This window comes from Diaporthe amygdali, assembly GCF_026229845.1.
Source record: "Diaporthe amygdali strain CAA958 chromosome Unknown NODE_20_length_815715_cov_65_842320, whole genome shotgun sequence".
In the NCBI taxonomy this organism is placed as follows: Eukaryota; Fungi; Ascomycota; class Sordariomycetes; order Diaporthales; family Diaporthaceae; genus Diaporthe; species Diaporthe amygdali.
The window spans coordinates 325,489-352,729 of record NW_026517040.1 but is presented as its reverse complement, the minus strand read 5'-3'; the positions used below and the strand labels follow the sequence as shown (position 1 = coordinate 352,729).

Here is a 27,241-nt window from a genome sequence, read left to right as displayed (position 1 = left end):
TGGAGGCTAGCACACTCTTAAGGTTCTAAATGAGCGTGACGAGGTAAAAGTTTGACGGCTTGGCCGTTGACAAGATCCCTGCGCATGACATGACCTCATGTGTGTTATGGCAGCGCGATGTTGCTGAAATCAGGGGTAGAAAAACAGCCGCGCCTGGTTATCCGATGAACCCCTTCGGCAGTCCTCTGACGTCTGACAGGCGATCCTGTCGAGAAGCCCGCGTTTGCCGTGTGTGGCCTGCAAAGGGCAAAGGGCTGAAAAGATGTCGTCGATCGATGTGCGAGCAAGGTCAGGCCGCGATGGAGCTCGGGGCCTTTGATAGGGAAGGACTGTGTTTCAAGCCCTGGATATGCGCGCGGCGTGGGGATATGGAAAGGTCGAATGTTTTCCCAGTGACGGGTGTGACCTGCTGTTTGGGATCTCGAAGTTTAAACGTTGGCGTGGTCCTGGCGAAGCGAAGCGAAGCGAAGCGATGCGATGCCAGAGTCCCCACTCGTTGGGTGGGCGTGGTACTGTAGTCACTGTAGTGTAGTACTGTAGACTGTCTTGGACTGGCTGTCTGACTGTGTGGCTAACCCGCAAGAGGGCAGCTGTGTCGGGGATGCTGTTCCCACCGCCCCTTGCAGCCCTTGCAGCCCTTGCTGCCCTCACCTTATCTTCCTTCACCTCCACGCCTCATCTCGACAAAGACCCGCAAACCACATCAACCACATGGCGAGGCAGACTCGGGTGCAGCATTGGATCATTGCAGCAATCTCTGCCTTGAATCACCAATCTCCCTTGCTGACAGGCTGGCTCACCTTGCTCCTCCAGCACCACCTCACGTCCCCTCAGCTCATTTACATCCGGAGCAATTAACCACACTATCTACATTTTACATTACATTACACCACACCACACCACACTACACATCGGGCACTGAGACAAACTCAAAGCTGGGCAAAGCAAGGTCCAACCACGCCGCCCTGCACGCGCATCTTGGTAGCCAGGCCCAGGCAGGGGTCCCTTGACCCCAAGACCCGGCCGATTGAGTGTGGTCCAGCCCGCGGTCCGCTGTGTGGAACCAGCACCCATGGCCCATTTGCTTTTCCGGCCTCCCACTTCGCGACATGTACTGTACTGTATCCGTCCACCGACCAGCTTCTTCTGTCCTGCCACTCCCCGCCCTCGCCCAGGACGTCCGGTCCTTCCTCCCACTGGACTTCTAGACGACCAGCCAAACACCACCGCAACAATTTGAGCCGCACGTGGCTTAAATGCACGACACGAAATCAACACGAACCGACACAGGCTCCATAAGCACCACCCGCACGAGCATCTGTTCAGTCGTCTTGTCCAGGCAATTCGCAGCCATCCGTGCTCAGCGTACCGTCATGATACCCTGGGCATGACTCCATTCTCGTGACCCACAGCGCGACCAACCTGGAACCTTTGGCGCCCAGTCCTGGAAACGAGGAGAGAGATGATTGCGCGGCAGACACTGCGAGTTGGGGTTATTGTTGGAATCTGCATTGGAGCTCTTGGTATCCTTTGCATCGCCGCCGTTGTTCTGCGGTCTTGCTGTTGCACGGGAAGGAACTCGACACAAATGCCGCGCACAGCCACCTCAGACGACCTGAAGGACGACGTATTCGAGATGAGGGAGGAGGTCCCGAAGACTCGGATCGGGCGAGTCTTCTCCAGAATCATCTCCAGACGACGGAAACCGCGAGGCCAAGATTTCTATGAGCTGTCCAGGGACAGCTCCCATCTGGGGAAATCTCTAGGTAGCAGAGATCATGCTTTCCGCTCGCCGCACGCCGAGTTGGACGGCACCGAGGTCAATTCGATTGGCGAAGTGATGTACCGGCGCAACCAGAGCACGGATGGGTTAAGCGCGTACCAGAGGGCGCTTCAAAGGTTGGAGCCGGCAGCGAGGAAGTCTGTGCATGACATCAGCCTGGAAGGGCATCATCACCAACCTCAAGAATCGTCACCACCTGCCTCTGCGCCATATTCCGAAGTCAACTACAACTCCCTGCCTTCAATGCCTTCGCCAGCAACGCCTCGGTTTTCGACAAGGCAGTCTCGACGCTCCGAACTCCCCGCTCCACTAAACATTGCACCTCCAAAACCGTCTGCATCATTCGTGAAGAGCTCCTCTAACGCCAACTCGACCTTCATACAGTACTCACCATATGATTATCACACGCCTCACACGGTCTCGCCATTGCGGACCGACGACGTCGGCCCAGTTTCCAGAAACGGGCCTTCATCTTCACATTCATCCAGTTCAAATCAATCGAGCCGGACGTCGAATTCTCCAAGGTCTGTGTCATCACGCGGGCCGGTGTCTTCCATCAGCAGGCACAACTCAGCAGTTAAGCCGGTGGAGGCTCGGTCTCTACCCCCACCAACCCCGACATACCACCAAAGCCAAAGGGCGCCGATCGACACCGAGAACATAATTTGTCTCGGACCCATGCCCGAAAATATACAATTTCCGTCGCCATCCAACAACCATTTCAGGTCTCAGTCCCAGCAGAACCCTCGGTCACCACCCAAGCTCGTCATACCAGACGAACAGTACAGTTTACCCGCATCACCGAGCAGTCCCAGCAGCCCGGTCACCCAGGACCTATTCTTGCACGACCAGAGTCCACTGGCGCCGTATCAGAGTCCTGTCAAGTCCGTGTTCACGCGCGAACTCTCACTCCACTCGAGTCGGCAGGGGGGCGGCGAGTCCTATCACGAGGCAGAGCGGCGTGGATCAACCGATAGCTTGGGCAGCAACTTCACCGTCGAGGAAGAGGCGCGCATCCAAGCCCAGATCGTCAAGAACCTGTCCATGCTTGGCCACGAGCGTGTAGGCGGGGAGAGCGACATCGTACACGTTCCTCAGCCCTCGCCTAGGAGATACAGCTGGGAAGAGGTCTGATTGGGCCCGCGGAACCTTTCGTCGCCGACACGTTTCTTCTTTCATACATATACATACGACGTTGTAATTTCCACCCAGACTGGACTCGACGAAACTACATTCACAGCCGTTTTTTCTTTTTGATTTATCGACTATATCATTGTAACACCATCTCACAGCCTCTTCATCACTATCGACTACGGCTGAGGTATCACTGCTTTCTGAATACCACTTACGCGACGGAGTTTGGGACTTGACAGCGCGGAGCCCCGCGTTCTCAAGAGTCAGAACAAGTTAATGGATGACGTATGTGGGGTTTTCAGGCCGACAAAGGATTCGCGAGGCGTTGTGGTTTTGACTTAAGGGAATATATGTCCTGAATTTATGGGCGACATGGCTATTTCCCTGGCCTGTTCGTGAGGGGTTGGTGGTTTCTAGGAGTTAGACAAAGCCGGTGCACGGCTGCCACGGCCTGGTTGGCTATCTGTATACAAATAATGCACTGGAGCTGTACGAAGACGAAGAAAATGAGGGGCGGGTGGGTATCTGCCGATGTACTGGTAGCCATCAAGCTCAATAAACGATGATCATCAGATCGAAAAGTGTTCCTGCATACGACTGAATAAGCCCTGACCGCAACCACTGATCTTGAAAAAGATCCAGCAACAGCAGGATGAAGTCGAGCAGATTTGCTCCAGCCAAACAGGTCTAATGCTATCTGAGTCGATGTGGACAACTGTCACAGTGCGTCCTATCTGATCCGATCACCGCTGCCAGGCTCACGGTCGAGCTGCCCAAAGAATGCTGAAAGGGACTTAGGCGGTCACGACCAGGATTACCCAGACATTTCGGCTTCTTGAGGATCCCCTGATCGCCACACGGGGTAAGCGAAACCACAACCCAATAGCCTCGAATATACTTTGGTCTTCCTGCCCACTTTCATAGGTTTCGTCGCCTATGTCCCACAGCAGACTGTCCAGGCAGAAGTTCCGCCGTAGATCACAATCCCTCTACCAAGTCTCCATCCATATTCCCGCGACTTGAAGAAATCGTTTGGCTTCGTCGTTGTTCTTCGCCTTGCCCCCGATGACCAGCGCATCCTCCAACGCACGACGGACAGAAATCGGCATCCTGCCTGCGTTTCCACAGATCACGAAGATCGGCACCGCGTCAGACCGATTAATCACATGACATATATCTTCCGCAAACCGCCGTATCTGGTGCTGGATGTACATTTTCCCCCGGTCGTAGTCGACGCTCTGCAGCCACGGTGTATTCTCTGCAGTCATCCGCTCCGCCCCAGAGAAAATGTCGGGTTCGGGCTTGAACGCATTCTGCTTCTTCTTGGTGTAGGGGTCGAGGAAGGGCATATCGGACTCAACGATGGGGTCCCTTGAAAATGCCTCGATGACACGAAGCTTGTCATAAGTCTTCCATTCGGAGCCGTAATAGTAGTCCGCCTCCCTGTTACGCGCGCCGAAAAACAGCACTGTCCGCCCAAGGTCATGATAAAGGTTGCGCTCTTGGATAAGACTACGTATTGGGGCAATGCCGGTTCCTGTGCCGACGGCTATGAGTGGCCGATGCACATGGTGATCGCCGCACGGTGGAGGATGGGCATTTCTGGTAAGCCCAACAACCAACGTTGTACCTGTTTTCAGAGACTTGAGATACCTGGAGCAAAGACCCTTCAAAAGAGCCGTCAGCAACCAGTAGACAGACGATCCAGAACGTCAGGGCCAACCAGCAAGATCCTGGCCGTGATAAAACATACCTGTCTGGGCTTGCGAATAATTGTCTTGTATTCAACCATGGCCGCGAGGATTTCAATATCGTGCTGCTTTGCCTTAATGGATTCGTGGGAATTGCTGTGATTAGCGATGCTGAAAGCGCGTCCGCGGATGAAAGGAAACGTCTCCAGGGCATAGTCGATCGGTATCTTCACGCCAGGGAAGTCATGGAGCACTTCCAGAATTGTGCGCCGGGGACGTGAGGTGTAATCATAAAATTCTTGGGTATTCGACTCCGATGTAAGCTCCATCAAGCGCTCCTTCTCGCGCTCGTCCACAGTATGGCGCCGCAAGTCCTTGAGAAAAGTGCGGTTAGGGATCGCATTGAAGTCGATGTTGTGAATGAGCAGATCGCGGATGGTGGCGTTCTTGGTGGGGTGAAGCTTTCGAGGGCATCTCATACCTCCTTCCGCAAGGTTTGAGAGGCCCTTGTCCATAGAGCTGGTGCTGTACTTCCAAATGATGCGCATGTCTGCCTTGTCGTTCCAGCCCATCAAGTCGATTAATTCCTGGGCGTCAGCTGGAAAGTTCTTGGGAAAGATTGTCAGTGTGTCGCCGGGCATAAGAGACGGCAATAGGTCATCGCTCCGAGGTGTTCTGTGGACGCGTATCTTGAGCAAGCGCACATCCTGCCAGTGTGTTTCAGGAGTCACACGTTGGTTGTCGACCAATTCTGCTCGATAGACTTGGGGAACCGAGATCAGCTTTGGCGGAGGCAGTTTATCTGTGTAAGGTAGCTTGTCTTCGTTTCCGGCAGAGGGGAGATCGTAGTTTATCGGATGGTCTTTCAGGATGTTATCTTTGTCAAGATTGACAAGATCACGATCGCTGTAAGGTCTGTCGCCAAAGTCACCTCGTCGAAACGCTTGCCCAAAGCCGTCGATACGGCGAATAGTCTCGTCATCACGTTCCTCTTTGTCGCTTTTGGGGTTGTTGACGTGACTGAGCGCTGCATGCTTTTCGCGATTCGCCTCCCAACGCTCCTCATCCGACACGGAGTCCATCTCGGCCAACTCAATCGGGTACTTTGGCGGAAGAAGGACGTCGTCTGGGATCGGGTCGATGCCCTGTGGAAGTGGAAAATCGGCGGAAAGACGTGCCTTGAGGTTCTCAAACCAGGGCAAGTAAATGCTGTCAATGCTGCAACGAGGTTAGAGTCGAGATGTAAAATCAGAAACAGGTCGGACGTGTGTCCCCGCCTTGCACTGTAGCTTTCTGCCTGAGGATGACAGCCCTTCGAGTTCAGAGAATAGGAATTTGAAAACAATTTAATATTCAGGTGTCGTACTAACCCGTTGTCGTGCCTTTCGTCCCCTTCTCCAGCCGGGTAGAATTCGACGGCGCCAAGTTGTAAGAGGCGTTTGTGCAGTTTCCTCGCAGCCCAGTTGAACCTTTGTACTGTTAGTCAGCCTCTTTTTGACCGCTTAAAGGGGGCCAGGCGGGTCTCGGTCTCACTTTGGATAGGAACTATCACCAAGCCCAAAGCTGGTGAATTTAAGCTGGCTCAGGCAATCCGGAGGCAGTTTCTTTCTCAGGATGCTCTTCCAGAAGGTGGCGGCATTGGCTGGGATGTCTCCTTGACCAGTTGTCGAAGTAACAAATACTGCAAGCGAGCACTGTGCTAATTCTTTCTAAAAGCGAGCCGTCAATTTTGATTCACTTTTACCCACCTTGGTGTGATGTGGAGGTGGACAAGCTTACCAGAGGCACATCGTTCATCTCCTCGACCTGCGTCTGAAAGCGCTGACTCTCCGCAGCTCTGCCAACTTCCTGGGCAATCTCCTGGCTCTTGCCAGTCTCTGTTCCGTAGAGGACAAGCAACGACCTGTTCTCTGGGACTTCCCCGCCTGTGCCATCTGTCCTCTCCTCCGCCTCCATGGCTAACAATGGTTTGGATCGCGGAAGGCGCAGACAACCTACACCTTTCTCAATGGCCTGCCTGTGCCTCTTGCCGAAGCGACCCGTCTATCGCCTCTCTAAAACTGACGTGCTCTCTCTGTTCGTATGTTCTAGTTTAAATCTGATAGACTTGAAAAGGGACACGAGGGAATGACGTTGACTCTGCCAAGACGCCTACGGAGAGGATATGATGTTCCTTCCAGGCCACAAAGAGTTCGCTCGAGAATTGTAGCAAGGTGTTGAAGTATTCTTCAGACCTCCAAATTCTTTAAGGTGTTGGATGATTCCAACTGAGAGGTCCTGTGAGGACTCTTAACGACTTGAAGCACTACTGGTTGAAAGTGATGACAAGGTCGAGTAGACAGAAGTATCCCTGCATACGCTGCTCTGCCTGAAGATACATCCGAGCGGCATGATAAAATCTTCAGGGTACTTAGGCCAGAAAGTAGATCTTAGCAGCGGCAACGTCTGGTCAGCCGAGGTCGGACGCTGAGTCAACTTCCCCAGACCAGCCACTACAGCCTTCCAACTTCACAGTAGCCTTCAGCCCTACGAGCTCAAGCCCCCCTTCTCAGAGTGCAAGTGAAGAACCACCACTTTGCGAAATTGCGCGAACAGCGAAACACCCCAGAATGGTGATCTCACACACACTGACTACTTTGTTTTTAAGATCAGAAAAAGGAAGAGTAAATAAAAAGAAACTGAAAGAAAAGGAAAGAAAAGGCTCAGAAGTTTTTAGCAAGGCCACACTGTCTATGCGGTCCGGAGATTCTGAGGTGCTCGGCCCGTATAGGAGCCAGGTGCGGCGGATGGATCAGAAGAGCTATCAGCAGCTAGAGGATAACCACCTACATAGGTATACCATTTACCTGGGTTGGCAGACTTCTGCTCGACCATGTCTGTATTTGACGGTGCGCGGCTCATGGTTTTTAGCAATGCCAGGCCAAATGACCAACGCAAGCAGACGAGCTATCCTGCAATCGATGATGGGAGGGAGGTAAGAATAAGGGGTGCCGTCCCCCTTTTCCTGATCTTGTTGCTTCGTAAGATGCACAGTACATAGATAAAGCAGAGACAGGTACAGCATGTGGCGGTGCGCCAGAACCAATGAAGCTGCATAGAGTGTCGAGACCGGCATTGACGGGGGCCCAAGAGGCATCATCAATTGGAGCTACCTGTCCAGGTGCCCTTGACCGCTTCCCGCCCAGGTGCCGGGTCAGGGGACCTTCTAGAACAACAGGCGAGGCTGAAAGGGCCCCATTTGCCGCCGACGGCGCGGAAGCTTTGTGGATGCGATGCCACATCGAGTGGGTACCAGTGCATCACTCTGATCCTCTGCCACGGTAATCCTTCATGTTTGTTCAAGATGAACTGTAGCTAGTGACGCACTTTCTGATACTTTGGATTACCAACGCCACTAAACGACGCCTTTTTGCTTCAGACGGCCTAGGGCTGTAGATGTCAAGCCTGGCTCCGATGTTGACGTTAGCTGTGCATTGCACATGTGAGCCATGTCTCAGTCTCTTTCAAGGAGTTGCAGACCCTGGGTGGCTTTGGACTAGCATGAAGGCATCACGCTCGTGCAAGGGCAATCTTGGAGGCATGGCTGGTGGCATTAACAGGCCCTGGCATCGTCATTTCCCCGGCAATAGAACACGGAAACCTGAGAAGCAACAGTCCACACCAAACGAGCAGGAGACGCGTGACTGAGTGAGAAGTGAAGCGTGAGCGACGGTCAAAAATGACGGAATAGGGAGTCTGAATCCCGCCCCCCGAGTCTTGATCTGATTCGTCCATGGTGCAGTTGCCACCAAAGTGAAGCCCTCTCGACAAGTGAAAGGTCTTGCTTTGTGCAAACAAAAGACGGTTTGCCTCTGCTTGTTCGCCTGCATGTGAGCCTGCCTGGAGTGAAAGCCCTCGTTTTCAGGTACTCCTTCCCACCTAACCCCACTGTCTCTGGCGTTACAGCATCAATACATTAAACCAGCAGCAACCAGAAGGGCGTCGTTGATTTTCTCGCGCGCGTGCTCTCTTCCTCTGACTTCTCTCTGCATCACCGATCAAAGTCAACAATCCCATAGTCTACCTGTGTGTAAGCAACCTCCCGTCCGCCCCTTCCTTGACCCGGCCGCCAATCAATCAGTCCTCCCCTATTGAGTGACAGGCACCGTCCAAGTCGAGCCTCCCCTGACACGAACCAATCAGACAGCAGCACAGCAGGCCAGAGCAGACCCAGAGCAAGCAGAGCAGCCTCTTGAGCAGGTACGTTTGCAGGCATTTGATGCGCCACACTTTCCCACTTTGGACCTGGCTCCTCCCTCCCTTCTCCCCCACCCCTGCCCGCAACCAGCAGCTTGGGGCTGCTGGCACTGCAACTGCAGGCACCTAGACGGGCAGGCGAGCCCCAAAAAAATTATTTGACCAGCGCGACAACAAAGGGCTCCAGAGCACAACGTCGACCTCCCTCTTCTTCTTCCCTCCCTCCATCTTCACTCCCAACATCAAAGATCGATCACAGCAACGCTCACCCCACCGTCAAGCCTCCCTCCCCCCACAAGTTATCTAGGGCACTAAGCTACCCTTTTCCTCCCCCTCCTATTGAGAACAGAGTTCAATCCTTTGCACCTGACAAGTTCCTGCGCGTCGTCGACCCTCGCAACTAATTCTACTTGCCGGTCCACAACAGCAACAGCTCAGCTTGATCCAGCACAACTCTCCATCCTGACTAACACCCCTCAGACCCAAAAAGATCACCTATCCGTCAATCACCCAGATCAACCAGCCAAAATGTCTGCCCCCCAGGAGAACAACACCGCTGACGCCGCCGTCAACGACGTGACTGCCGCTCTGTCCAACACTGCCATTACTGAGAAGCCTACCGATGCCAACGCCCCCAGCCCCGCTGAGGGTTGCCGCCTCTACATCGGAAACCTGGCCTACGCGACAACCGAGGAGGGGTTGAAGGAGTTCTTCAAGGGCTACCTTGTGTGAGTCACCAACCTGTCGTGCTCGCCGAGCCAGCCCGTTTCCTCCAACAGCACGTGCCCTTGTGCGGCTAGCTTCCATATGCTGCCATGCTGTTGCTATCACCATCACGTCGACATGTCGGAACCAAGCTTAGCCACTTGCACGGATTGCTAATCTCATTCTTCTTTAGCGAGGGAGTCACCATCCCTAAGAACCCAAGAACCGAGCGCTCTGTGGGCTACGCCTTTGTCGACCTCTCCACTCCCACCGAGGCCGAGCGGGCCATTGCCGAGCTCTCTGGCAAAGAGATCCTGGAGCGCAAGGTCTCTGTCCAGCTTGCTCGCAAGCCCGAGGCCAATGCCGAGAAGACCGATGCCAACGGAGAGGGCGAGGGCAACCGTCGCCGCCAGTCGACCCGTGGCCGTGGCCGTGGCGCCCGCGCCCGCGGCGGACGGGCTGGCCGTGCCCGCGAGGTAAGATATCGCCCCGTAATAAAAGATGGAAGACGACAAGAAGCTCACAAGCTCTGTTCAGGACAAGAAGGAGGAGGGCGCCGAGAGCGCCGCTGCGGCCCCCGCAGATGCCGCAGCAGACACCGAGGTTCAACCTTTGCAAGACATCACCAACAAGACCAACAACACTGACCCTGATGGCAAGGCCAAGACCCAGGCTCGCCCTGCGCGTGAGCGGCGCGAACGCGGCCCTCCCGCCGATGGCATCGCCTCCAAGACCAAGGTCATGGTGGCTAACCTACCCTACGACCTGACTGAGGAGAAGGTATGAAAGGAAACTAGGTGACGCAGGAGCTTTATTTGCTGACTCGGCTTTTTCTCTGTAGCTCAAGGAGCTCTTTAGCGCCTACCAGCCTTCTTCCGCCAAGATCGCCCTGCGACCTATTCCCCGCTTCATGATCAAGAAGCTTCAGGCACGCGGTGAGGCCCGCAAGGGTCGTGGTTTCGGTTTCGTCACACTGGCTTCGGAGGAGTTGCAGCAGCAGGCCGTCAACGAGATGAACGGCAAGGAGATCGAGGGACGAGAGATCGCTGTCAAGGTCGCCATTGACAGCCCCGACAAGACCGACGAGGAGGCCAACGCTCCTTCCACTGAGGGTGAGAACGGCGCCGAGCAGGCTGCCGCCCCCGCCGCCCCCGCCGCTGCTTAAATGCAGCGCGGAGAACCGCACGACAAAATCGCCCAAATGGATCATCGACTAAGCAACCACGCGGGCTGTGATTTTGGAACCATCATCTTAGTCTTATCCTGGCGCGTCAACAAGGCAGATGAATATACTATGATTCGGCGTGCGGAACGGTGAACCTGGTTGGCTTGGACTGGTGTGGAAGGGGTGAGATGGTCTTCAGCGTCCAGATGTGGATCGACAGGTGATATGGACAGCGGAAGTATCATGTTCGCCTCTTTTCGCATCCATGTACAGCACAGCTTAATCTTCACGAAGCATTTCATCGCCCGTTCGCATCTCTGTATTGATAAACCATTTCTCTCATTTTCTCCCGGCCTGTACATTAGTCGCATCCGGAGAAGGGGTTGATGGGAATGGGAAAAGTTCATGCGGGAGAAATTGAATGAATGACCATTGATGATTTTCATGAATGCTGTCATCCCAATGGAATTGTGACTAGAAAGCGATGACCTTGCTAAAGAACCAGAGGTATTGCCGTACAGCACTCCGCAGTCGTAGAGATCCCAAGTGTCGGTCTATAATTTAGCCGGTCAAAGCCGTCTTTTGAGAAGGGTTTGTGATGGACGAACTACATCTTTGTAGGATATTCTACAGGATATCATAGAACTAACGCACGGTAGGTTAGTTTTTGCTTTCTTTCGATATAATGCGCCATGGAGTATATGCACTCCGGTCTACGTCCACGGTCCACCGCAACCCTTTGGCATCCCTGCGAGCTGTAGCGTGGTGCGTGGTTCGCTCTTGGCCAGCTACTGGAATGGAAAAGAGCTATTGGCTGCCATTGGGAGAATTAACCCCACACTCCCTGCCCAAGGCGGTACCCGTTAGCCCCCAAGACTCCATTCGCCTCGGACCGCTCAAACGAAATCGAAACAGCCGCGAAGAAGTACGATTGTGAGCGCAGAGGAGGCATCTCGACAGGCAGATTCTCTCGGCTCGATCCGCGGCTAACTGTGCAGAACAATATTTGGTGTCTTTCTACCGCCTTGATTGGTTTCTGTTCCTGTTTAAGTGCGCACACAAAAGGGCCACGCGAGCCACGAGCTTCATCTCGCCGATACCCAGGGACGAACTTTGTAGCGACAGGAGGACAACAATTTGCCCATCATGGCCTCGAAAGCCATGTGGGAGGTGGACCCGGAGACTCGTTCCAAGGTATGCTGCAGCTGAGAAGAAAGTGACAGCAACGCTTCCACCTGCCGACCTAGTCGCTTCTTCCACCATTTGCACGCCGGGTCCGCTGACGTGGCGTCGTTCAACAGCTCCTCGCTATCCAAAAAGAGTCTGGCAACTCCCTCTGTTGTGACTGCAACGCACCCTCGCCGCAATGGGCATCTCCAAAATTCGGCATCTTCATATGCTTGTCATGCGCAGGCGTCCACCGTGGACTGGGAGTACACATCAGCTTTGTTCGATCCATCTCCATGGACGCCTTCAAGCAGACAGAGATCGAGCGAATGAGGCTGGGCGGAAATGAGAATTGGAAAAGCTTCTTCGACAAACACGAGACTACCAAGATGACGGGCATGAGCTGGGACGATGCCACTATTGCCGAGCGATATAGCGGGGAGGTTGGTGAGGAATGGAAGGAGAGGCTGAGTGCCAAGGTGGAGGGAAGGGAATACGTGCCTGGTGAGCGCAAGGCAGCACCGGCGAAGACCAACACGGGCAGTGTCTCAAGGTCGGCGACGCCCCTGAGCGGCACCGCAAACAACAGCGGCAGCAGCAGGCCGCAAAGTCCCGGTGCAAGCGGTGGAAAGGCAAAGGTGGATGACAAATACTTTGAGGGCCTTGGGGCTGCCAATGCGGCGAGGCCAGATCATCTGCCGCCCAGCCAGGGTGGTAAATACGCTGGGTTTGGAAATACGCCTGCGCCAGCTGCCCAAGAGGAAGGGCTACCGAAATTCGATGAGCTGCAGAAGGATCCTCTAGCAGCGCTGGGCAAGGGCTTCGGCTGGTTCACATCTACGGTGACAAGAACGGCTACCACAGTGAACAAGGACTTCATACAGCCTACGGCAAAGCAGGTACGTTCCACGCCCAAGTCGTGATTTTGGTGCCTCCACTTGCGTATTCTGTTGCTGATGTACTGCACAGGTTGGAGAGTCGGATTTCGCGGCCCAGGCAAAGGTCTTTGGTGGGCGGATCGGCCAGTCTGTCCAGCAAGGTGCGAGGAGCGCGACTGAGAACTTCAACAAATTCGTCGAGGGGCCGGAAGCAGGCCATGGTGCCTCGCGTAACGCACCCTTGGATGAGAGCAAGAAGTCATTCTGGGACGATTTTGCCTCGTTGGCCGACCAGCGCAAGCCACAGAGCAGCTCGATTGGAACATCCGCGATGGGCAAGGGCAATAGCACCTCAGCGAGGCCCCCGCCAGCGAAGAAGGACGAATGGGATGATTGGTGATTGGGGCGCGCAGGAATTACACAAGCAGGCGAAAGTTTTCTGGTGTTGATTTGAGGGTGTCACACATTAGCTGCCACTTTCTGTATAATCTAGGGCTTTGTTCTCTTCTTCTTTCTAGCCAAGGTGTGCTGGGTGGATGGATAAATAAATGTTATCTTTCTAGACTATATTCCGGCTGAGGACAGAGAGAAAACGATAAGTGGTAATAAGAGAAACCACCAGTCCCAACCAAAAGCATGTGACAGTGCATTCATTTAAACTAGGTACGTGGGTATTATGGCGCCGACTACCGAGCAGGGTGCAGTGTGCAGGACTGGGTGCGGGTCCGCCGAGACCGCTGCTAACCGGCGGAGCTCCGATGCGGCTTTGAAGTCGGTTGCAATGACACTGCCATCCGCTTCTCTTCGACCCTCGCTCCCACTACGCCCTGTCATCGTCACCGTTCGTTGCCAGCATGTCTGCCCTACGTATACTCGTCCCGGTCAAGCGGGTAATTGACTATGCTGTGAGTCCGATCTCGACAAATATCGCAACCCAACTCCACCACTCCACCCCGCGCCGCACAGCGCGATGCAGCCCACAATACTGACCCAATTTGCTCTCCTCCCGTCCAGGTCAAACCCCGCGTCAACAAGGCCCAGACGGGCGTCGAGACCGCCGGCGTCAAGCACAGCATGAACCCATTCGATGAGCTCTCGGTGGAGGAGTCGGTGCGCATCCGCGAGAAGAAGTCGGCCCCCGGCGGCGTCGAGGACATCTGCGTAATCAGCGCCGGGCCGCCCAAGGCACAGGACGTGCTGCGGACGGCAATGGCGATGGGCGCCGACCGGGCGATCCACGTGGACGTCAAGGAGGGCGAGGACCTGGAGCCGCTGACGGTAGCGAAGCTACTAAAGAAGGCGGTCGAGGCCGAGAAGAGCAACCTGGTGATCCTGGGCAAGCAGAGCATCGACGACGACGCCAACCAGACGGGCCAGATGCTGGCGGGCCTGCTTGGCTGGCCGCAGGCGACGCAGGCGAGCAACGTCCAGTTCGGCGAGGGCGACTCGGTCAGCGTCACCAAGGAGGTGGACGGCGGCGTCGAGACGGTCAAGGCCAAGCTGCCCATGGTGGTGACGACGGACCTGCGACTCAACGAGCCGAGGTACGCGAGCCTGCCGAACATCATGAAGGCCAAGAAGAAGAAGCTGGACAAGAAGACGCTGGCGGACTATGGGGTCACGGCCGAGCGGAGGTTGAAGGTCCTGAAGGTCACTGGTACGTTGACACGGCGCTTCTGCCCGATCCTCACTTCTGAAAGACATGTGCTGACATTTGTGCAGAGCCGGCGCCGAGGCAGGGAGGCGGCAAGGTCGAGGATGTGGACGGCCTCGTGGCGAAGCTCAAGGAGCTAGGCGCCATCTGAGGGCGACATCATCCACGTGCAAGCTATCTGTATAACCTAGAATCGAAATATGGGATTGTGGCAGCATACAAATAGAAGCTGCGGCGGGTCAAGTCTTTATTGAAACGAGGCTAGAAGTTTACACATCGATCACCTCAGATACCCGCTTGTGATTTCTATTCTCTGAAGCTATGAACTAACCTTTAGGACAAAGCTCCCTCTGGCTTCGCAAAAATATGTGACCTGCTATATACAGATCTTGTGCTTGTGAGCCAATGTCCTCGAAGTGCGCTGGGGTAATGGATTCATCCATCAAATTCGGATCTCTGGGGCTCTGGGTAATACCTATGGGTCCGGGAATAAGACTTAAGACTTGCCCCATCTCAGGCTGCCCTCTTTCATGACCAAGGCATTACATCACGTTGAACCAGAATCCGGATACGGAGAGTCCTCAGATCATGTATCCATTGTGCAAGTGCTATTCGTATGTGTAATTTTTTATTGTTCTGTCTGTCGCGATGTTCCAATTGAGGAGCGCGTGTCGCCAGCCAAAATGCACAGGCCCGCTGGTTCAGTCTGGGAGTGAGTTGGTTTAAAATGGGGGAAATAGGACAAGAATGGTCCCTGAACTTTTTTCCCCGAGTGTGTGGTAAGCCTCATACAATACCACGGTGAGTGCAGCCTCACATCCTAGAGCAAGGTCTAGGACAGGGAATGTTGGTTTGGAAAATAGAAATGACAATGGCAATGCTACGTTTATCTTTAGCCATTGGCATCCTACCACGCCAGCACGGCTCCCTGCGAAGACTGCAGGGAGAGAGAGGGAGCAAATGCCAAGGGAGCAGAGATAGAGGAGATAGGTGCCAGGGCCAGCAGGGGTAGGCCCCCGCCGCCTGCAAAAAGAGCTCCCCGCGATCGATATCGGAGGGAATGGATACTCTGTCCCGCCCCACCCGTGCTCAGATCCAGGGGAATGACGTGCCTCCATACGGCTAGAACCAGACAAAAGGCTGGAGGTGCGTCTCTGCCCAATGGCAGTCGGCAAATTCTGCTTATCCGGACGCGGAACGCCAAAATTATACTCACTTCTGATTCACAGATTAAACCGACTGACTCTCTCTCTCTCTCCCCCTCCCACAAAACAAACTCATCGCTATTGACAGCCAAAACAAATCCTCGCCCACCTGCAGCAGCCATCCTGGACTCCTCACATCCGCAGCACCGCTGGAACTTTTCTCATAAACCCACCATTGCATCCCAGACAACAGCCCTTATGAACGGGCGCCCATCGGAGTTCACCTCTCAGGTAAGCCAGCACCAGTTTCACAGCCCAAACCTTCTCACCTCCTCCCTCCAGCCGCGTCCCTTGGCTTCGTGCAGCTCGGGGTACTTGCCAATGCGGCAGCCCGTCCATCCTGAATACCTTCTGGAGACGCAGTGGCCGTCTGTTCATTCACGTAGAACCCGCCCATCATGGCTAACACAACTCTTCTCGTAGGACTATCTCTCAGGTTTGTTGCGCAATCTCGCACATGTTTGACTCACCGCCATCCCGTACTGACCCTCTGCCTCTAGACCATCTGTGGAGGTCCCTCCAAGCTTAAAGGCACCCTATCGACCTGCTGTGATATCTACCGTATAACCCCCGACTATCATGTTCTCTCGTGTTTTCGCTACTGCCTCTAAGTCCTCGGCCGCCGGTGCCGCAGGCATGGCGTCTCGGCTCCGGCCTATGCCCTGCCAGGCTCGATACTTGAGCAAGCAGGCATACGATGGCAGCAAAGGAAGGGCCATGCCTCTCCATAGGCCTCGGGCTACTGCTCCCGTGGATAACCTTGACGCTACCTTTACTATTCGGGTAAGTAAGCCTTTACCCCATTGGGCCTCCGAGGCCATGCTGACTCGAAGGCAGGACGGCCCCGTTTTCCACGGATCTGCTTTCGGTGCCAACTCCAACATCTCAGGAGAGGCCGTCTTCACCACCTCCCTGGTTGGCTACCCTGAGTCAATGACCGATCCCTCCTACCGAGGCCAGATTCTGGTCTTCACTCAGCCTCTGATCGGCAACTATGGCGTCCCGTCCAACGTTCGCGACGAGTTCAACCTGTTGAAGTACTTCGAGTCTCCCCACATCCAGTGTGCTGGAATCGTGGTCTCCGACGTGGCGCAGAAGTACAGCCACTGGACCGCTGTGGAGAGCTTGGCCGACTGGTGTGCTCGTGAGGGCGTTCCTGCCATTTCTGGTGTCGATACCCGCGCCATTGTCACCTACCTCCGAGAGCAGGGTTCCTCGCTTGCTAGGATTTCCATCGGTGACGAGTACGATGCCGACGAAGACGAGAGTTTCATGGACCCGGCCCAGATTAACCTTGTCAAGAAAGTGAGCACCAAGGCTCCATTTGTAGTCTCTGCGCCGAACGCGACCTTCCACGTTGCCTTGATCGACTGCGGTGTTAAGGAGAACATCCTGCGAAGCCTGGTCAGCCGAGGAGCGGCTGTGACAGTGCTGCCTTATGATTTCCCCGTCCACAAGGTCGCTGCGGACTTTGACGGTGTTTTCATCTCCAACGGCCCTGGTGACCCAACTCACTGCCAGGACACCATTTACAACCTGGCCCGCTTGATTGAGACGTCGCCTGTGCCGGTTATGGGCATTTGCCTCGGCCACCAGCTCTTGGCCCTGGCAACAGGCGCTCGCACCATCAAGATGAAGTACGGCAACCGTGCACACAACATCCCAGCCCTGGACCTGACGACAGGCCAGTGCCACATCACCAGTCAAAACCATGGTTACGCTGTTGATGCCAGCACATTGCACCCTGATTTCAAGGAGTACTTCGTCAATCTCAACGACGGAAGCAACGAGGGCATGGCGCACAAGACCCGCCCCATCTTCTCGACCCAGTTCCATCCTGAGGCCAAGGGCGGCCCCATGGACAGCTCCTACCTGTTCGACAGGTACCTCCAAGACGTGCAGATGTTCAAGAACAGTCAGAATGTGTACAAGGATAACAGGCCTTCTCAGCTCATGCTAGACCTGATGTCTAAGGAGCGTGTTGGAGTGTGCGTATAATCTTCCCTCATTCTTTTCATATCAAAAAGATAAGTGCTGACATCAAACATAAAGTGAACCTACCCCTCTGGCCACTGCTCAGGCCTGAGCACCATGATGATTCTTGTTTCCTGTTTGAGCGGTTCTTATGGCGGATTGCGATCCTAGGCGGTACTTGTGTTATGATTCAAAAAGTGCTTCAGGCTTTTGTTAATGGAAAACTGAGATTGTGAATTGACATTTGGCCGAGTGACGTTCTGACGGCCTTGGGAGTGTTTCCTCGTTTTGCCTTGTTCATGCCATCATTCATGCTTCCATTGAATCTTCCATCCCAAGTGCTTGATTGACTCTTATCAACGGTCGTGATTTGTTTCTCAACTCATTCTCAGGCAGTTCTTGCATGCGTAGTGCGAGGGACTTCTTGTGAGCTAACACAACAGCACTTGATGTTTCTCTGCCATGACCCTTGGCTCAGAACAGCAGAGCGAGCTGTTTCCGTCCACAGTGGTTGCTGGCATGAGTGACGCGGAGGCCCTGCCGCAAGTCATCTATGAGGTGCCTCAAATTTATTAGCTTGGAATTCTGGCACTGTCAATATTACCTTCTCTTGGTAAAGACGGGCATACCCAGACGGCTCTCACTACGCGTTCGTCACGAACGTGAACGATGTAGCGGGAAAAGGCACAGAATGGCCGAAAGGTGTTCACTGCCGAAGCGGGCTGTGTTGAATCTGCGGAAAAGGTGTATTTGGCGGGAGACGTTCCGAATGAATCAAGTGGACAGCAAAATGTTTTGAATTTGACTGTCACAGGGAATTTGAATCCTTCGGAAGCCGCAGTATGCTTTGCAATGCATGCGCGTACTTTGGGGAATTAACTAGGTCCGATTGTCCTCATGGTATGTGGTTGATCTTCCTGACTATATTTCCATCAATCTTTGTCCTTTGTCCTGATGATTTCAGTTGGAGCTTGGTATTACAATCACAACATGGCGACCGAATGGCTATAAGTATTCATAGATCCGACATGGTAGAAAAGCATTCCCCAAGTACCATCAGGTACCCTTGGTGAAGACTGTTGTGTGATATCGGTGGGCTGGATTTTGTTGCCAAGTAGTGCTAGTCTCGACATGAACTCGTCTAGGAGAATTACACCATCAAGCGGCCGCAAAGGCGTGACGGACTCTCGGCCGGCCCCGCAAAGGTCATCCGGCTTAATTAATGCCCATCAGCGCCGGGTGCCGATATCTGTCTCCGACTGCAACTCTTCAGCTGTTTGGGTGATTGCGCCAGCCAAATCCAGTGGTAGGAGTCCGCATCTTACAGCCATCCCTCTGTTCACTCTTTTTTATCCCGAACATTGTGTCGAGTGCGGCACAGAGCATCCACAATGGCAACATTGACTGAGACTGCGCCGAGCCCGTCGTATAAACTGGAGCTGATGACGGCCTACGGGCCTGTCTACCGGGACGTGCTGAGGACGGCTCCACGAGACTGTGACCCGTCCGAGGTCCCTGTTATCGACCTCTCTGGTATCTACGGGGACCTCGAGTCCCGAAAAGCTCTCGCGGCGACTGTACGCGAGGCCGCTGAGAACACGGGCTTCTTCTACATCAAAAACTCCGGCATCCCGAAAAAATTGATCGAGGCCGCCTACAATCAGGCCAAGAACCTGTTCGCGCAGCCGGAAGAGAAGAAGCGTGAGGTGTCGACGGCGCATTCCAAGTGGTTCAACGGGTGGACAGAGAAGCATGGTAGCCATCTCTCACCGTCTGAGACACGGGACTACAGGGAGGGCTTTGGGTGGCGCTACGATCCCAAGTACGATCCGGACCCCAAGGACCTGGACGCCGTGCCCGAGGACATCAAGCCGTGGATTAGGGGGGAGGACTTTGTGTGGGAAAAGACGAGTCACATCCCTGGCTTTAAGCGGGACATGATCGCGTACTGGCAGGAGTGCCTCAAGCTCGCGCGCCGCATGATCAGGATCTTTGCCCTCGCCCTGGACTTGCCAGAGACGTACTTTGATCACATCGTCACATTCCCGGGTGCTGATGGGGTGCTCAACTACTGTAGGTATCTTCCTCATCACTTTACTGAGGCCATCCCTCTCTGAGATAACTCCCAGGGCCAGAACTAACCCGTGCCAGACCCCAAGAATGAGGACGCGGCCGATGCATCTATAGACGTCGGGCTGGGCGCCCACACAGATCTCCAGTCCTTCACCTTCCTCTGGCAGGACTCGGTAGGCGGGCTGCAGGTGCTCACCAAGGAGGGTCAGTGGATCAGGGTGCCTCCGATAGCAGACACATTCGTGGTGAACATTGGCGACTTCCTGACGAGGCTTTCGAATGACCGCTTCAAGTCGACCGTGCACAGAGTTTATAACCACGCCCCAGTCGATAGATACTCGATGCCCTTTTTCTTCGGCTTCAATTTCAACGAGAAGTGCGGCGTGCTCCCGACGTGCACGAGTGAGAGCAACCCGCCGAAATATGAGCCCATTACCTGTGGGGAGGTAAGTTATACGAACCATCCTATCTGAGCTTTCTCTGGCTGACTGTGTTGCCCGCCAGTGGTGCCAGCTGAGGTTTGAGAAGGGCAGCAGGACGAAGAGGCCAGCCTACTGAGGCATCCAAAGTGGGAACTGAAGTATATGTGAAGATGTGTGAAATAAGTGTCTCTTTGAGTCGCGATATCCTGTTTGCTGCTCATCTTGCCCATATATCCTCTTATCTTACGCCTGTTAGAGTGGAATTCGAGAGACCTTTACTTTGGTGACTATTGGAGTCTGTTGTGTTCAAAGAATCTAGGCAGGTTGTTTCAAGGCGCAATACGCATGGTACTTAGCCCTTCTGTTCATCCAATTGTAAAGGTTCTTTGCCAAAGACAAGTGGCTTTAGGGGGCCGCTGGGGAAGTTTCATATGCAAACAAGCTGGTTTTGGCAGCCAGGGGTGGCCTGGGCAAAAGCCACACTAGGGGGCACCTGCGTCAGACGCCTAGACGCAACGCGCAACTCCCATCCACTTAACCAAGAGCAGCCACGGTCCCCTTTAGCCCAAAGATTGATTCAGCCCGCGAGAGAACCGTCCACCTCACACACGCACCGAGACAAACGGCCTTCTTCCTCTACACACAAGCACACACACACACACATCCAAGCTCCAAGCCAGCCACTGTTCACTGTACCGTATTGCCTGATAGCTTGCGCCCGCCAAGATGGACTTCTCAGACAGCTTGTGAGTTGGACTCGACCCGATCCGCGCGCGGGAAAAAGCTCTGAGCTGTCTGGAGCTCTCAGCTCTCAGCTTTCCAGCTCCAGCGCTGCCAGCCTTTGCTTCCTTGCGCCATTGGAGCCCCAGCTAACAAGTCGGACCCCATCGCAGCCGCATCGTCAACCTGGTGGTTGCCGTCATCATGATACTCGGCGGAATCTCTCAGTTCTTCCCGCTCGGCTTGTACGTTACGTTGCGTTACGCTACTTTGCCCTCTCGGGCCCACCCATCGCACAGCCGCGACACCTCGCCCGGCCACTGCCCTCGATGGATGAGCCTGTGCAACGCCGGGCACTATGTACTCCTCTGAGCAAACATCTATGCGCTTGCCTCAGTGCTGACCCTCTTTCTCACAACAGCCAATCCATTATTATCGGATGCTATGTCATGATCTTCGGCCTCGGTACGCACCTCCTCCTGCTCCCCCCCCCCCCCGGGGAGCCATACGCCCCCCTTTCTTCCATGCTTCTTTCACCGTTACTAACGAGAGCAATAACCAGCCACCGGCCTCCTCGAGTTCCAGATCCCGCCGCAGGTCTCGCGCTACGCCTCCTTCCTCTTCAGCTTCATCGGCCGCGGCGCCTTCTACATCTTCGTCGGCTCCATCCTGCTCGACGGCCACGTCCTGCGCATAATCGCCGGCTCCATCGTCGGCCTCATCGGCGTCTGCTACGCCGTCCTCGAGTTCATCCCCTCCATCGAGCCCCCGGCCAACATGAGGGAGGCCGACGCCGGCTGGGGCGCCGAGCAGGTGTAGAGCACGGCGCAAACCAGAGCCCACAGGCCACGGATCCGGAGCGGGGACCCGGCCAGCTTATGCGCTGCCCTCGGCATCCGTGGCAGGAGTGGGTTTAGTGGGCTTCTCCGGAGAAAACAAATCCGGGGGCCGTACTTGGGGTTTCCGGGAGGAAGTCGGGCCAGGCTGCCTTGCAACGAAAGAATGTTCTGCTACATTTATCAGGCGGGATAGCGCGGGGGGAAACATCGGGTCGTACAAAAAGGGGTGTGTGTGTGCCTATCTGGTAGGCAGGTCTGTACGATGGTTGGGACGGGACTGCTTTTCTAAACGACCAAGACGTGCGGCATTGGGTGGGGGAGGGGGGGTTTTCTACATGAACACGGATGGCTGGCTTTGCTGGTGCTCTCTTTTTAAATGCATATTTGTACGAGTCTCCACGACGGGCGGTATCGCGCTCAGCGTCTCGGTGCGAGAAGGGTTCGGTAGAGGACGCGGCGGCGCAGAAGGACAGGCATCTGTACATGTGACTTACGTTCGTAGACCAGGAAAGACATACTTTGCATTCTAAGCTGTCTGCCTGCCTGCCTGATGCCTACCAAGGGCTATGATAAAACTCCTGTAGCCGAGTGTGCGATAACAACTTCGATGAGTTGCTCCGATGAATCTAGCGCCTCATGCACATTTAAATACATGTAAATGAGTATATCCCCTTGGTGACCCCGAGGTCTTGTTTTGAGTCTTGTAAATCAAAACCGCACACTTTCTTTGTCCTTGGATACCGCCGTCCAGAGCGGCCAAAGCCAGCTCGATGCAAAGTGAGAACGCCGCCCGTATCTGGTGAACACAATTAAGCCAGCGCGAACAGACATGGAAAACCCCCCAGTGGTTCCCCTTTTGTGTAAGCTCCCGTATGCTTGTAAGCCCTGGAACGCCGAAACAGGCACTGAATCAGGACCCATGCTCCGAGGGAAGTGCTGCCACCTAGTAATAATGCTTTTCCTATACCCTCCTCGATTTTAAGCGCCGATGACGGTTGCTTTCCTCCATTGCTCGATTAAGTAGCGCCGTACTTTAGCGACCAAAACTCCCTAAATTGACTGTGCCCTGTGTGTTAATTGCCAAACTCCGCGAGCTCTCTCTCCTTGGCTGCCAGAAGCTCTCTCATTCTCTCCGCCTCTCTCTGCAAAGCCGCCCGCCTCTCTGCCTTCGAAGGGTCACTCTCACCGCTTGCGCTTCTTGAGTGCGGATATGGCGGATCGTATGGTGCTAGAGTGGCAGTCGGGTACATGCTGGGGCTCGGAGCTGACACCGACGTGCTAGCTGGCGATCCTTGATACATTCGTTGTTGTGCTAGCTCCTCGGCCCCCCTCATTCTCGGTGACATACTTGGCGCCCTCGGTGTAGCAGCGGGGTTCAATATCGATTTGATGGATGACAGCCGCTTGTTGCTCTCGGATTCGCTTGAGCCTGGGTGACCCGCCTCGCCAAAAGAACGTTTTCTAGTTGGAGAGAGAAACGACGCTGGAGAGAGTGAGGATTGCCGACCTGAAGTCCCTGCTAGTGACGTGATTGGTGCCAGTCGGTTGTCGTCGTTCAGTGATTCCGGCGCTAGTTCGCGGTGGGGGCGTGGATGAGACGACTGGTACTGTGTCAGGTCCCCAGACGGCAAGGGCGGCGACGGTCGGTTCTGCCGGAGGACACTTTCGGGGACCAGCTGAAGTGCTTCGTGTTCATCTCTCCGCCGCATGCCAAGGTTGACCGAACCATCAGGATTCATGGAGCCGCGCGCGCTAGACATCTCCGGCGGCGGGGAGCTCGACTCAACGGATTCGACTGGAGCGCTACCCTCGTGGCCCCCTTCGTGAGAGGCTGGTATAACTCGTTTCCTCCTTTTGATGACGGACTTTTTCATCGTAACTGGTCGATGGACGCCGTGGAGTTTGTAGTAGAGACCTGGAGCATATCAGCCATACTGTTTCCTTACCTAATCCAAGACCTCGTACTTACCGCATGCATTACAAATCGTGTGGCCTTGCTCATCTCTTCTCCATAGAGGTGTGATAGTTGTTCCACAATTCTGGCAAGCAATGACCACGGTTGTGTTTTGCGCCTGGCTCTGCAACGCTGCTATGTCAATGGCATTCGAATCATCTGCAGCACTTGGCTCCACTTTGCTCGGAGCAGATTGCTGGCCCTGAAGGACGCTCAGACTGGCGCTTTTGGCAACACGGTTGTTATATGCTGGGCAACCACTGCATCCTTCCGCGCCCCCAGTGCCATTGCAACGGCCACCGCCAGGACACGTCCCCTTGGGCGTTTGGTCTGCAGCAACATACTTGGCGCCAGCGGCTTGCTGGACGGCCTGCGGGCTCGCTTCCTTGGGCGAAGTGGAGCCCGTAGTCGATTGTGGCCCGCTTGGTACTATCGTCGGCGGCCGCTTCAGGTTGGTTGGGCGCGCAGCATTTCTCGCTTTCAGGTAAAGACCACATGCGTTGCAGATGGTAGCTCCCTGGGGCGACCTCCGCCAGAGAGGGGTCCGACTTGTTCCACAATTGCTGATAGACAACGTCAGGGCGGCTCGTCCGTGGGGGAAAGGGACGCCTTACCTGCATACTTGACCAGTCTGAGTTGGAACCGGTGGGCAGCTTTGGCTCTGTGTTTCTGACATGCCGTCTGACTGCAGACGTTCATGAGAAGATGAGGCAGGACTGATCGGATGGGAGGTTTGAGCGTGGGTGATGGATGGACTCCTGTCAAGATGCCTTGGTTTCAAAGGACTTGGGGACCGGCCGGATCGGCTTCCGTCTTCAGGCGGAGGCGATGGAGCCCTCAGATTAGAGTTGTCGGCTTTGGACGCCACGGATCTAGTCGGCAGAGCGGTGCGAAGAGGTGCCGGCTCATCCTTGGGAATGTGCCTTACGGCGGCAGCTGCGTCTTCGCTCAAGGCCATTTTGGCAACCGATAAGACCGGCGGCGATTGCGCTGGTGTCGTCAGCTTATGCCTGAATATGGCAGTGACGCGCGTGGCGAGATCCCCAGGGTCTGGTGACAGTCGTCTGCTCCGGCGTTGCACAGCACTCGTACTGCGAGTTTGGTCAGGCTATCATGGGCTCGATCGCTCGGCTCGTGTTGCAAGAGTTATCGAGGCGACTATCGAGCCGTACTAGCACCAGAAGCACCTGCCTGCTGGGTTTGCAAGCGAATGTGCTCGGTCCGGCGTGATGTTCGGTCTGCTGGAGTCGAGTGGAAAGGCTTCTCCAGAGAATCGGTCGCAGGGTGGCAAGACCGGTCACGAGACAGACCCGAGACGCGGACTGGGCGCAGTCGCGAGAGAGACAGAGTGTAACACGGCGAGAGATGGATCGCTGATAAATCCGATCAGGACAACAAGAAGCCTAGCCAGCTAAGAACAGGGCCAAGCAGGAGTACTAGGCGTCACTTAGGTGTCAACAAGAACCAGGTGTGAGGATCCAGAAGCCAATCGACCAATCGATGGGTAGCAACGCCGTCGAAAGACCAAGACGCCCTGCTTGAGATGCCGGTGGGAAACAAAGGCAGCCAAGTTGGTCGAAGACTCGGTCGACTACGCGGTCTAGAGAAGTTGAATAGAGGGAAGTATGTCGCCGGTCCGCCTTGGCAGCGGGCAGGATGATGGAGAAGCGTTCTGGGTGCTGTGCTTTGGTGTTGGTGGCGGTAGTAGTAGCGGTGGTAGTGGTGGTGGTAAGAGTGGAGGAAGAAGCAGGATAGGAGGCGTCGATTGGTTGGGTGTTACCGTCCTTGGACCTTGGGGCCGTGGGCGTGTTGCAAGAGACAAGAGGTGGGAAGAGGTATTGGACGATTGTGTGTCATATGGAATGTACGGGCCACGAGGGAAGCATAGTAATGCCTTAGGACGAACGAGGAGGCTCCCTGGTGCTCCAAGGTTTGACGGGGTACTGTAGCATGCCGGGGATGGCAGCCGTTGCAGTAGCCTGGGGGAATCAGCCCTCTGGCGTGCCAGGTGGTGTGAATTGGATTTCTGGTATGGCTGCTACTCTTGCAAGCTTGGATCCTCAGCCTGAAGGGGGTGGGGAGGAGGACCAAGAAGGGGGTTAAGGCGGACAGTAGTCACGTCACCGCTCGCCGGCTCGGACTTGTCGTTTTTGCTTGGGCTTGGCCTTTTTTGTTTTTTTTCTGGGGGGGTGTTGGGGAGGGTTGGTTGGTGGTTTGTGGTGGTTTTCCCCCTTCCCTGGATGGCAATTTCCCCAAAGTTAATTCTCTTCTGCCAGTACAATCCTTGGACTCGACAGGAATCAGCAGGCGGCTGGTGGATTGATTGATTCCGACTGAGTGAGTGAGTGGCCGACCGACGGCCTGGGTTGCATAGGACATTACTCTGGTAACTCCGTACAGGTACTTTGACACATTTCAAACCAATCAGCGCAAATGGATTACTCAGGGAATGCGACCCATGCGAAGCCTAACTCAAACCAGCGACCCTGATCCTTACATCGACCACGCTAGAGGGAAAGTGTTGGCGATACCAACATCCAGGTCTCTTTTCCGTGGTGGTGTTGATGTTGAATGCCGTCACCCGTTTCCTGCCCTCTCGCTTCACCGCATAATAAGAATGCATACATACGAGGGCAGCGTGGCAGGCCATGTGGACAAGTCCGAGCACACGCCCTGCAAACCCCCCTGGCCCGTCACATCAGATGCCTCTCTGGGTTCCAAGGTTGTTATTATTATCAGATCTCCGGAGGACCCAGTTGACCGACAACGCTGACAAAACGGGGCGAGGGGGCCGACCCTCGTTTCTACATAGATCTACTGTACTGTACCGCATGTATTACTGTATGCGTACAGCAGATTACGTCGCCCAGGCTGCATCTCACCGGCTTGCCACCTCGGGAGCCCTTTGGGGGGTCTCGGCTTTTCCTGGCAAATTACCACCTTGATCTGTAGAGGGCTGCAGGTGCAGGTACCGTCCAGGTGGGCACCGCGTTTGTAGTTGCCATCATTGCCCCCATCTGCTGGCATTTCGATCCGTCAACGTCAGCGCACGCTACATGTCATCTGCCTAGCGTTGCAGTACGTTCGCTAGACTATCCGTTCGACACAGTCAATCTTGAACCACGCTATCCGGGGCCCGAACAACTCAACTTTGCAGTAGTCACAGCCTTACTGAGGTGCGGGAAGGGAGTGTAAGAAAAAGCAAGTATGACACTCCCCCGTTAGCCGAAACAACGTTGGGGGCTGCCCTCCATCTCGTGTCCGCGTATCTAATAATTATGCAATCAGCGCGGAGAATCCGAACTGGCCGGCGGCCCAATGCAAGTCATTCATCTCCGCCTCCTGAGGGGACCCAGTCGCCAAGCTTTTTTATCAGCGCCGATGGAGCCCTGATAATCGAATTAGCTCGAAGATCAGTCGAGGCTCTTCCCGGTCAGGGGTGGCCGACCGGTCGGGGTCTGGCGTGGCTGCGTGGGTGCCAGGAGCCTGGTCATACCGAGGTTGAGCACGTTTAGGTTGCTCTCGATACGACTTCTACTGCAATCCGAGATAGAGAGAAATAGAGAGTACACGCCCTCAACATATCCAATTTGTCTTGAGTTTGAGGACGAAGCCCACGTCTGCGATTGTTGCATCCCAAT

At 54.9% G+C, this 27,241-nt stretch overlaps 9 protein-coding genes across 9 annotated transcripts; 7 read left to right on the top strand and 2 right to left on the bottom strand.

The window, feature by feature from the left end:
- Positions 1-1,588: 1,588 nt before the first annotated feature.
- On the top strand, positions 1,589-2,917 carry J7T55_012649 (uncharacterized protein; the record flags this gene model as incomplete). The annotated part of the gene is made up of 1 exon (XM_053145299.1): positions 1,589-2,917. One exon carries the CDS (start codon positions 1,589-1,591, stop codon positions 2,915-2,917), a length of 1,329 nt encoding a protein of 442 aa, XP_052992041.1.
- Positions 2,918-3,906: 989 nt separating this feature from the next.
- J7T55_012648 (uncharacterized protein) lies at positions 3,907-6,564 on the bottom strand (the record flags this gene model as incomplete). The annotated part of the gene is made up of 6 exons (XM_053145298.1): positions 3,907-4,466; positions 4,548-4,584; positions 4,671-5,826; positions 5,979-6,077; positions 6,142-6,317; positions 6,388-6,564. The coding sequence occupies 6 exons, from the start codon at positions 6,562-6,564 to the stop codon at positions 3,907-3,909; spliced, it is 2,205 nt and encodes a 734-aa protein (XP_052992040.1).
- Positions 6,565-9,372: 2,808 nt separating this feature from the next.
- On the top strand, positions 9,373-10,714 carry J7T55_012647 (uncharacterized protein; the record flags this gene model as incomplete). The annotated part of the gene is made up of 4 exons (XM_053145297.1): positions 9,373-9,572; positions 9,743-10,025; positions 10,087-10,329; positions 10,391-10,714. 4 exons carry the CDS (start codon positions 9,373-9,375, stop codon positions 10,712-10,714), a joined length of 1,050 nt encoding a protein of 349 aa, XP_052992039.1.
- A 1,146-nt stretch (positions 10,715-11,860) lies between these two features.
- On the top strand, positions 11,861-13,159 carry J7T55_012646 (ADP-ribosylation factor GTPase-activating protein GCS1; the record flags this gene model as incomplete). Its single annotated transcript, XM_053145295.1, has 3 exons — positions 11,861-11,908; positions 12,016-12,780; positions 12,851-13,159. 3 exons carry the CDS (start codon positions 11,861-11,863, stop codon positions 13,157-13,159), a joined length of 1,122 nt encoding a protein of 373 aa, XP_052992038.1.
- Positions 13,160-13,613: 454 nt separating this feature from the next.
- On the top strand, positions 13,614-14,564 carry J7T55_012645 (uncharacterized protein; the record flags this gene model as incomplete). Its single annotated transcript, XM_053145294.1, has 3 exons — positions 13,614-13,664; positions 13,774-14,416; positions 14,482-14,564. 3 exons carry the CDS (start codon positions 13,614-13,616, stop codon positions 14,562-14,564), a joined length of 777 nt encoding a protein of 258 aa, XP_052992037.1.
- A 1,633-nt stretch (positions 14,565-16,197) lies between these two features.
- On the top strand, positions 16,198-17,704 carry J7T55_012644 (uncharacterized protein; the record flags this gene model as incomplete). The annotated part of the gene is made up of 3 exons (XM_053145293.1): positions 16,198-16,401; positions 16,456-17,606; positions 17,671-17,704. 3 exons carry the CDS (start codon positions 16,198-16,200, stop codon positions 17,702-17,704), a joined length of 1,389 nt encoding a protein of 462 aa, XP_052992036.1.
- Positions 17,705-18,983: 1,279 nt separating this feature from the next.
- On the top strand, positions 18,984-20,223 carry J7T55_012643 (oxoglutarate 3-dioxygenase; the record flags this gene model as incomplete). Its single annotated transcript, XM_053145292.1, has 3 exons — positions 18,984-19,665; positions 19,744-20,111; positions 20,170-20,223. 3 exons carry the CDS (start codon positions 18,984-18,986, stop codon positions 20,221-20,223), a joined length of 1,104 nt encoding a protein of 367 aa, XP_052992035.1.
- A 590-nt stretch (positions 20,224-20,813) lies between these two features.
- On the top strand, positions 20,814-21,626 carry J7T55_012642 (copi-coated vesicle; the record flags this gene model as incomplete). Its single annotated transcript, XM_053145291.1, has 4 exons — positions 20,814-20,833; positions 20,981-21,052; positions 21,229-21,272; positions 21,370-21,626. The coding sequence occupies 4 exons, from the start codon at positions 20,814-20,816 to the stop codon at positions 21,624-21,626; spliced, it is 393 nt and encodes a 130-aa protein (XP_052992034.1).
- Positions 21,627-22,719: 1,093 nt separating this feature from the next.
- On the bottom strand, positions 22,720-24,558 carry J7T55_012641 (GATA factor SREP; the record flags this gene model as incomplete). Its single annotated transcript, XM_053145290.1, has 4 exons — positions 22,720-23,561; positions 23,616-23,802; positions 23,945-24,163; positions 24,223-24,558. 4 exons carry the CDS (start codon positions 24,556-24,558, stop codon positions 22,720-22,722), a joined length of 1,584 nt encoding a protein of 527 aa, XP_052992033.1.
- Positions 24,559-27,241: the final 2,683 nt, after the last annotated feature.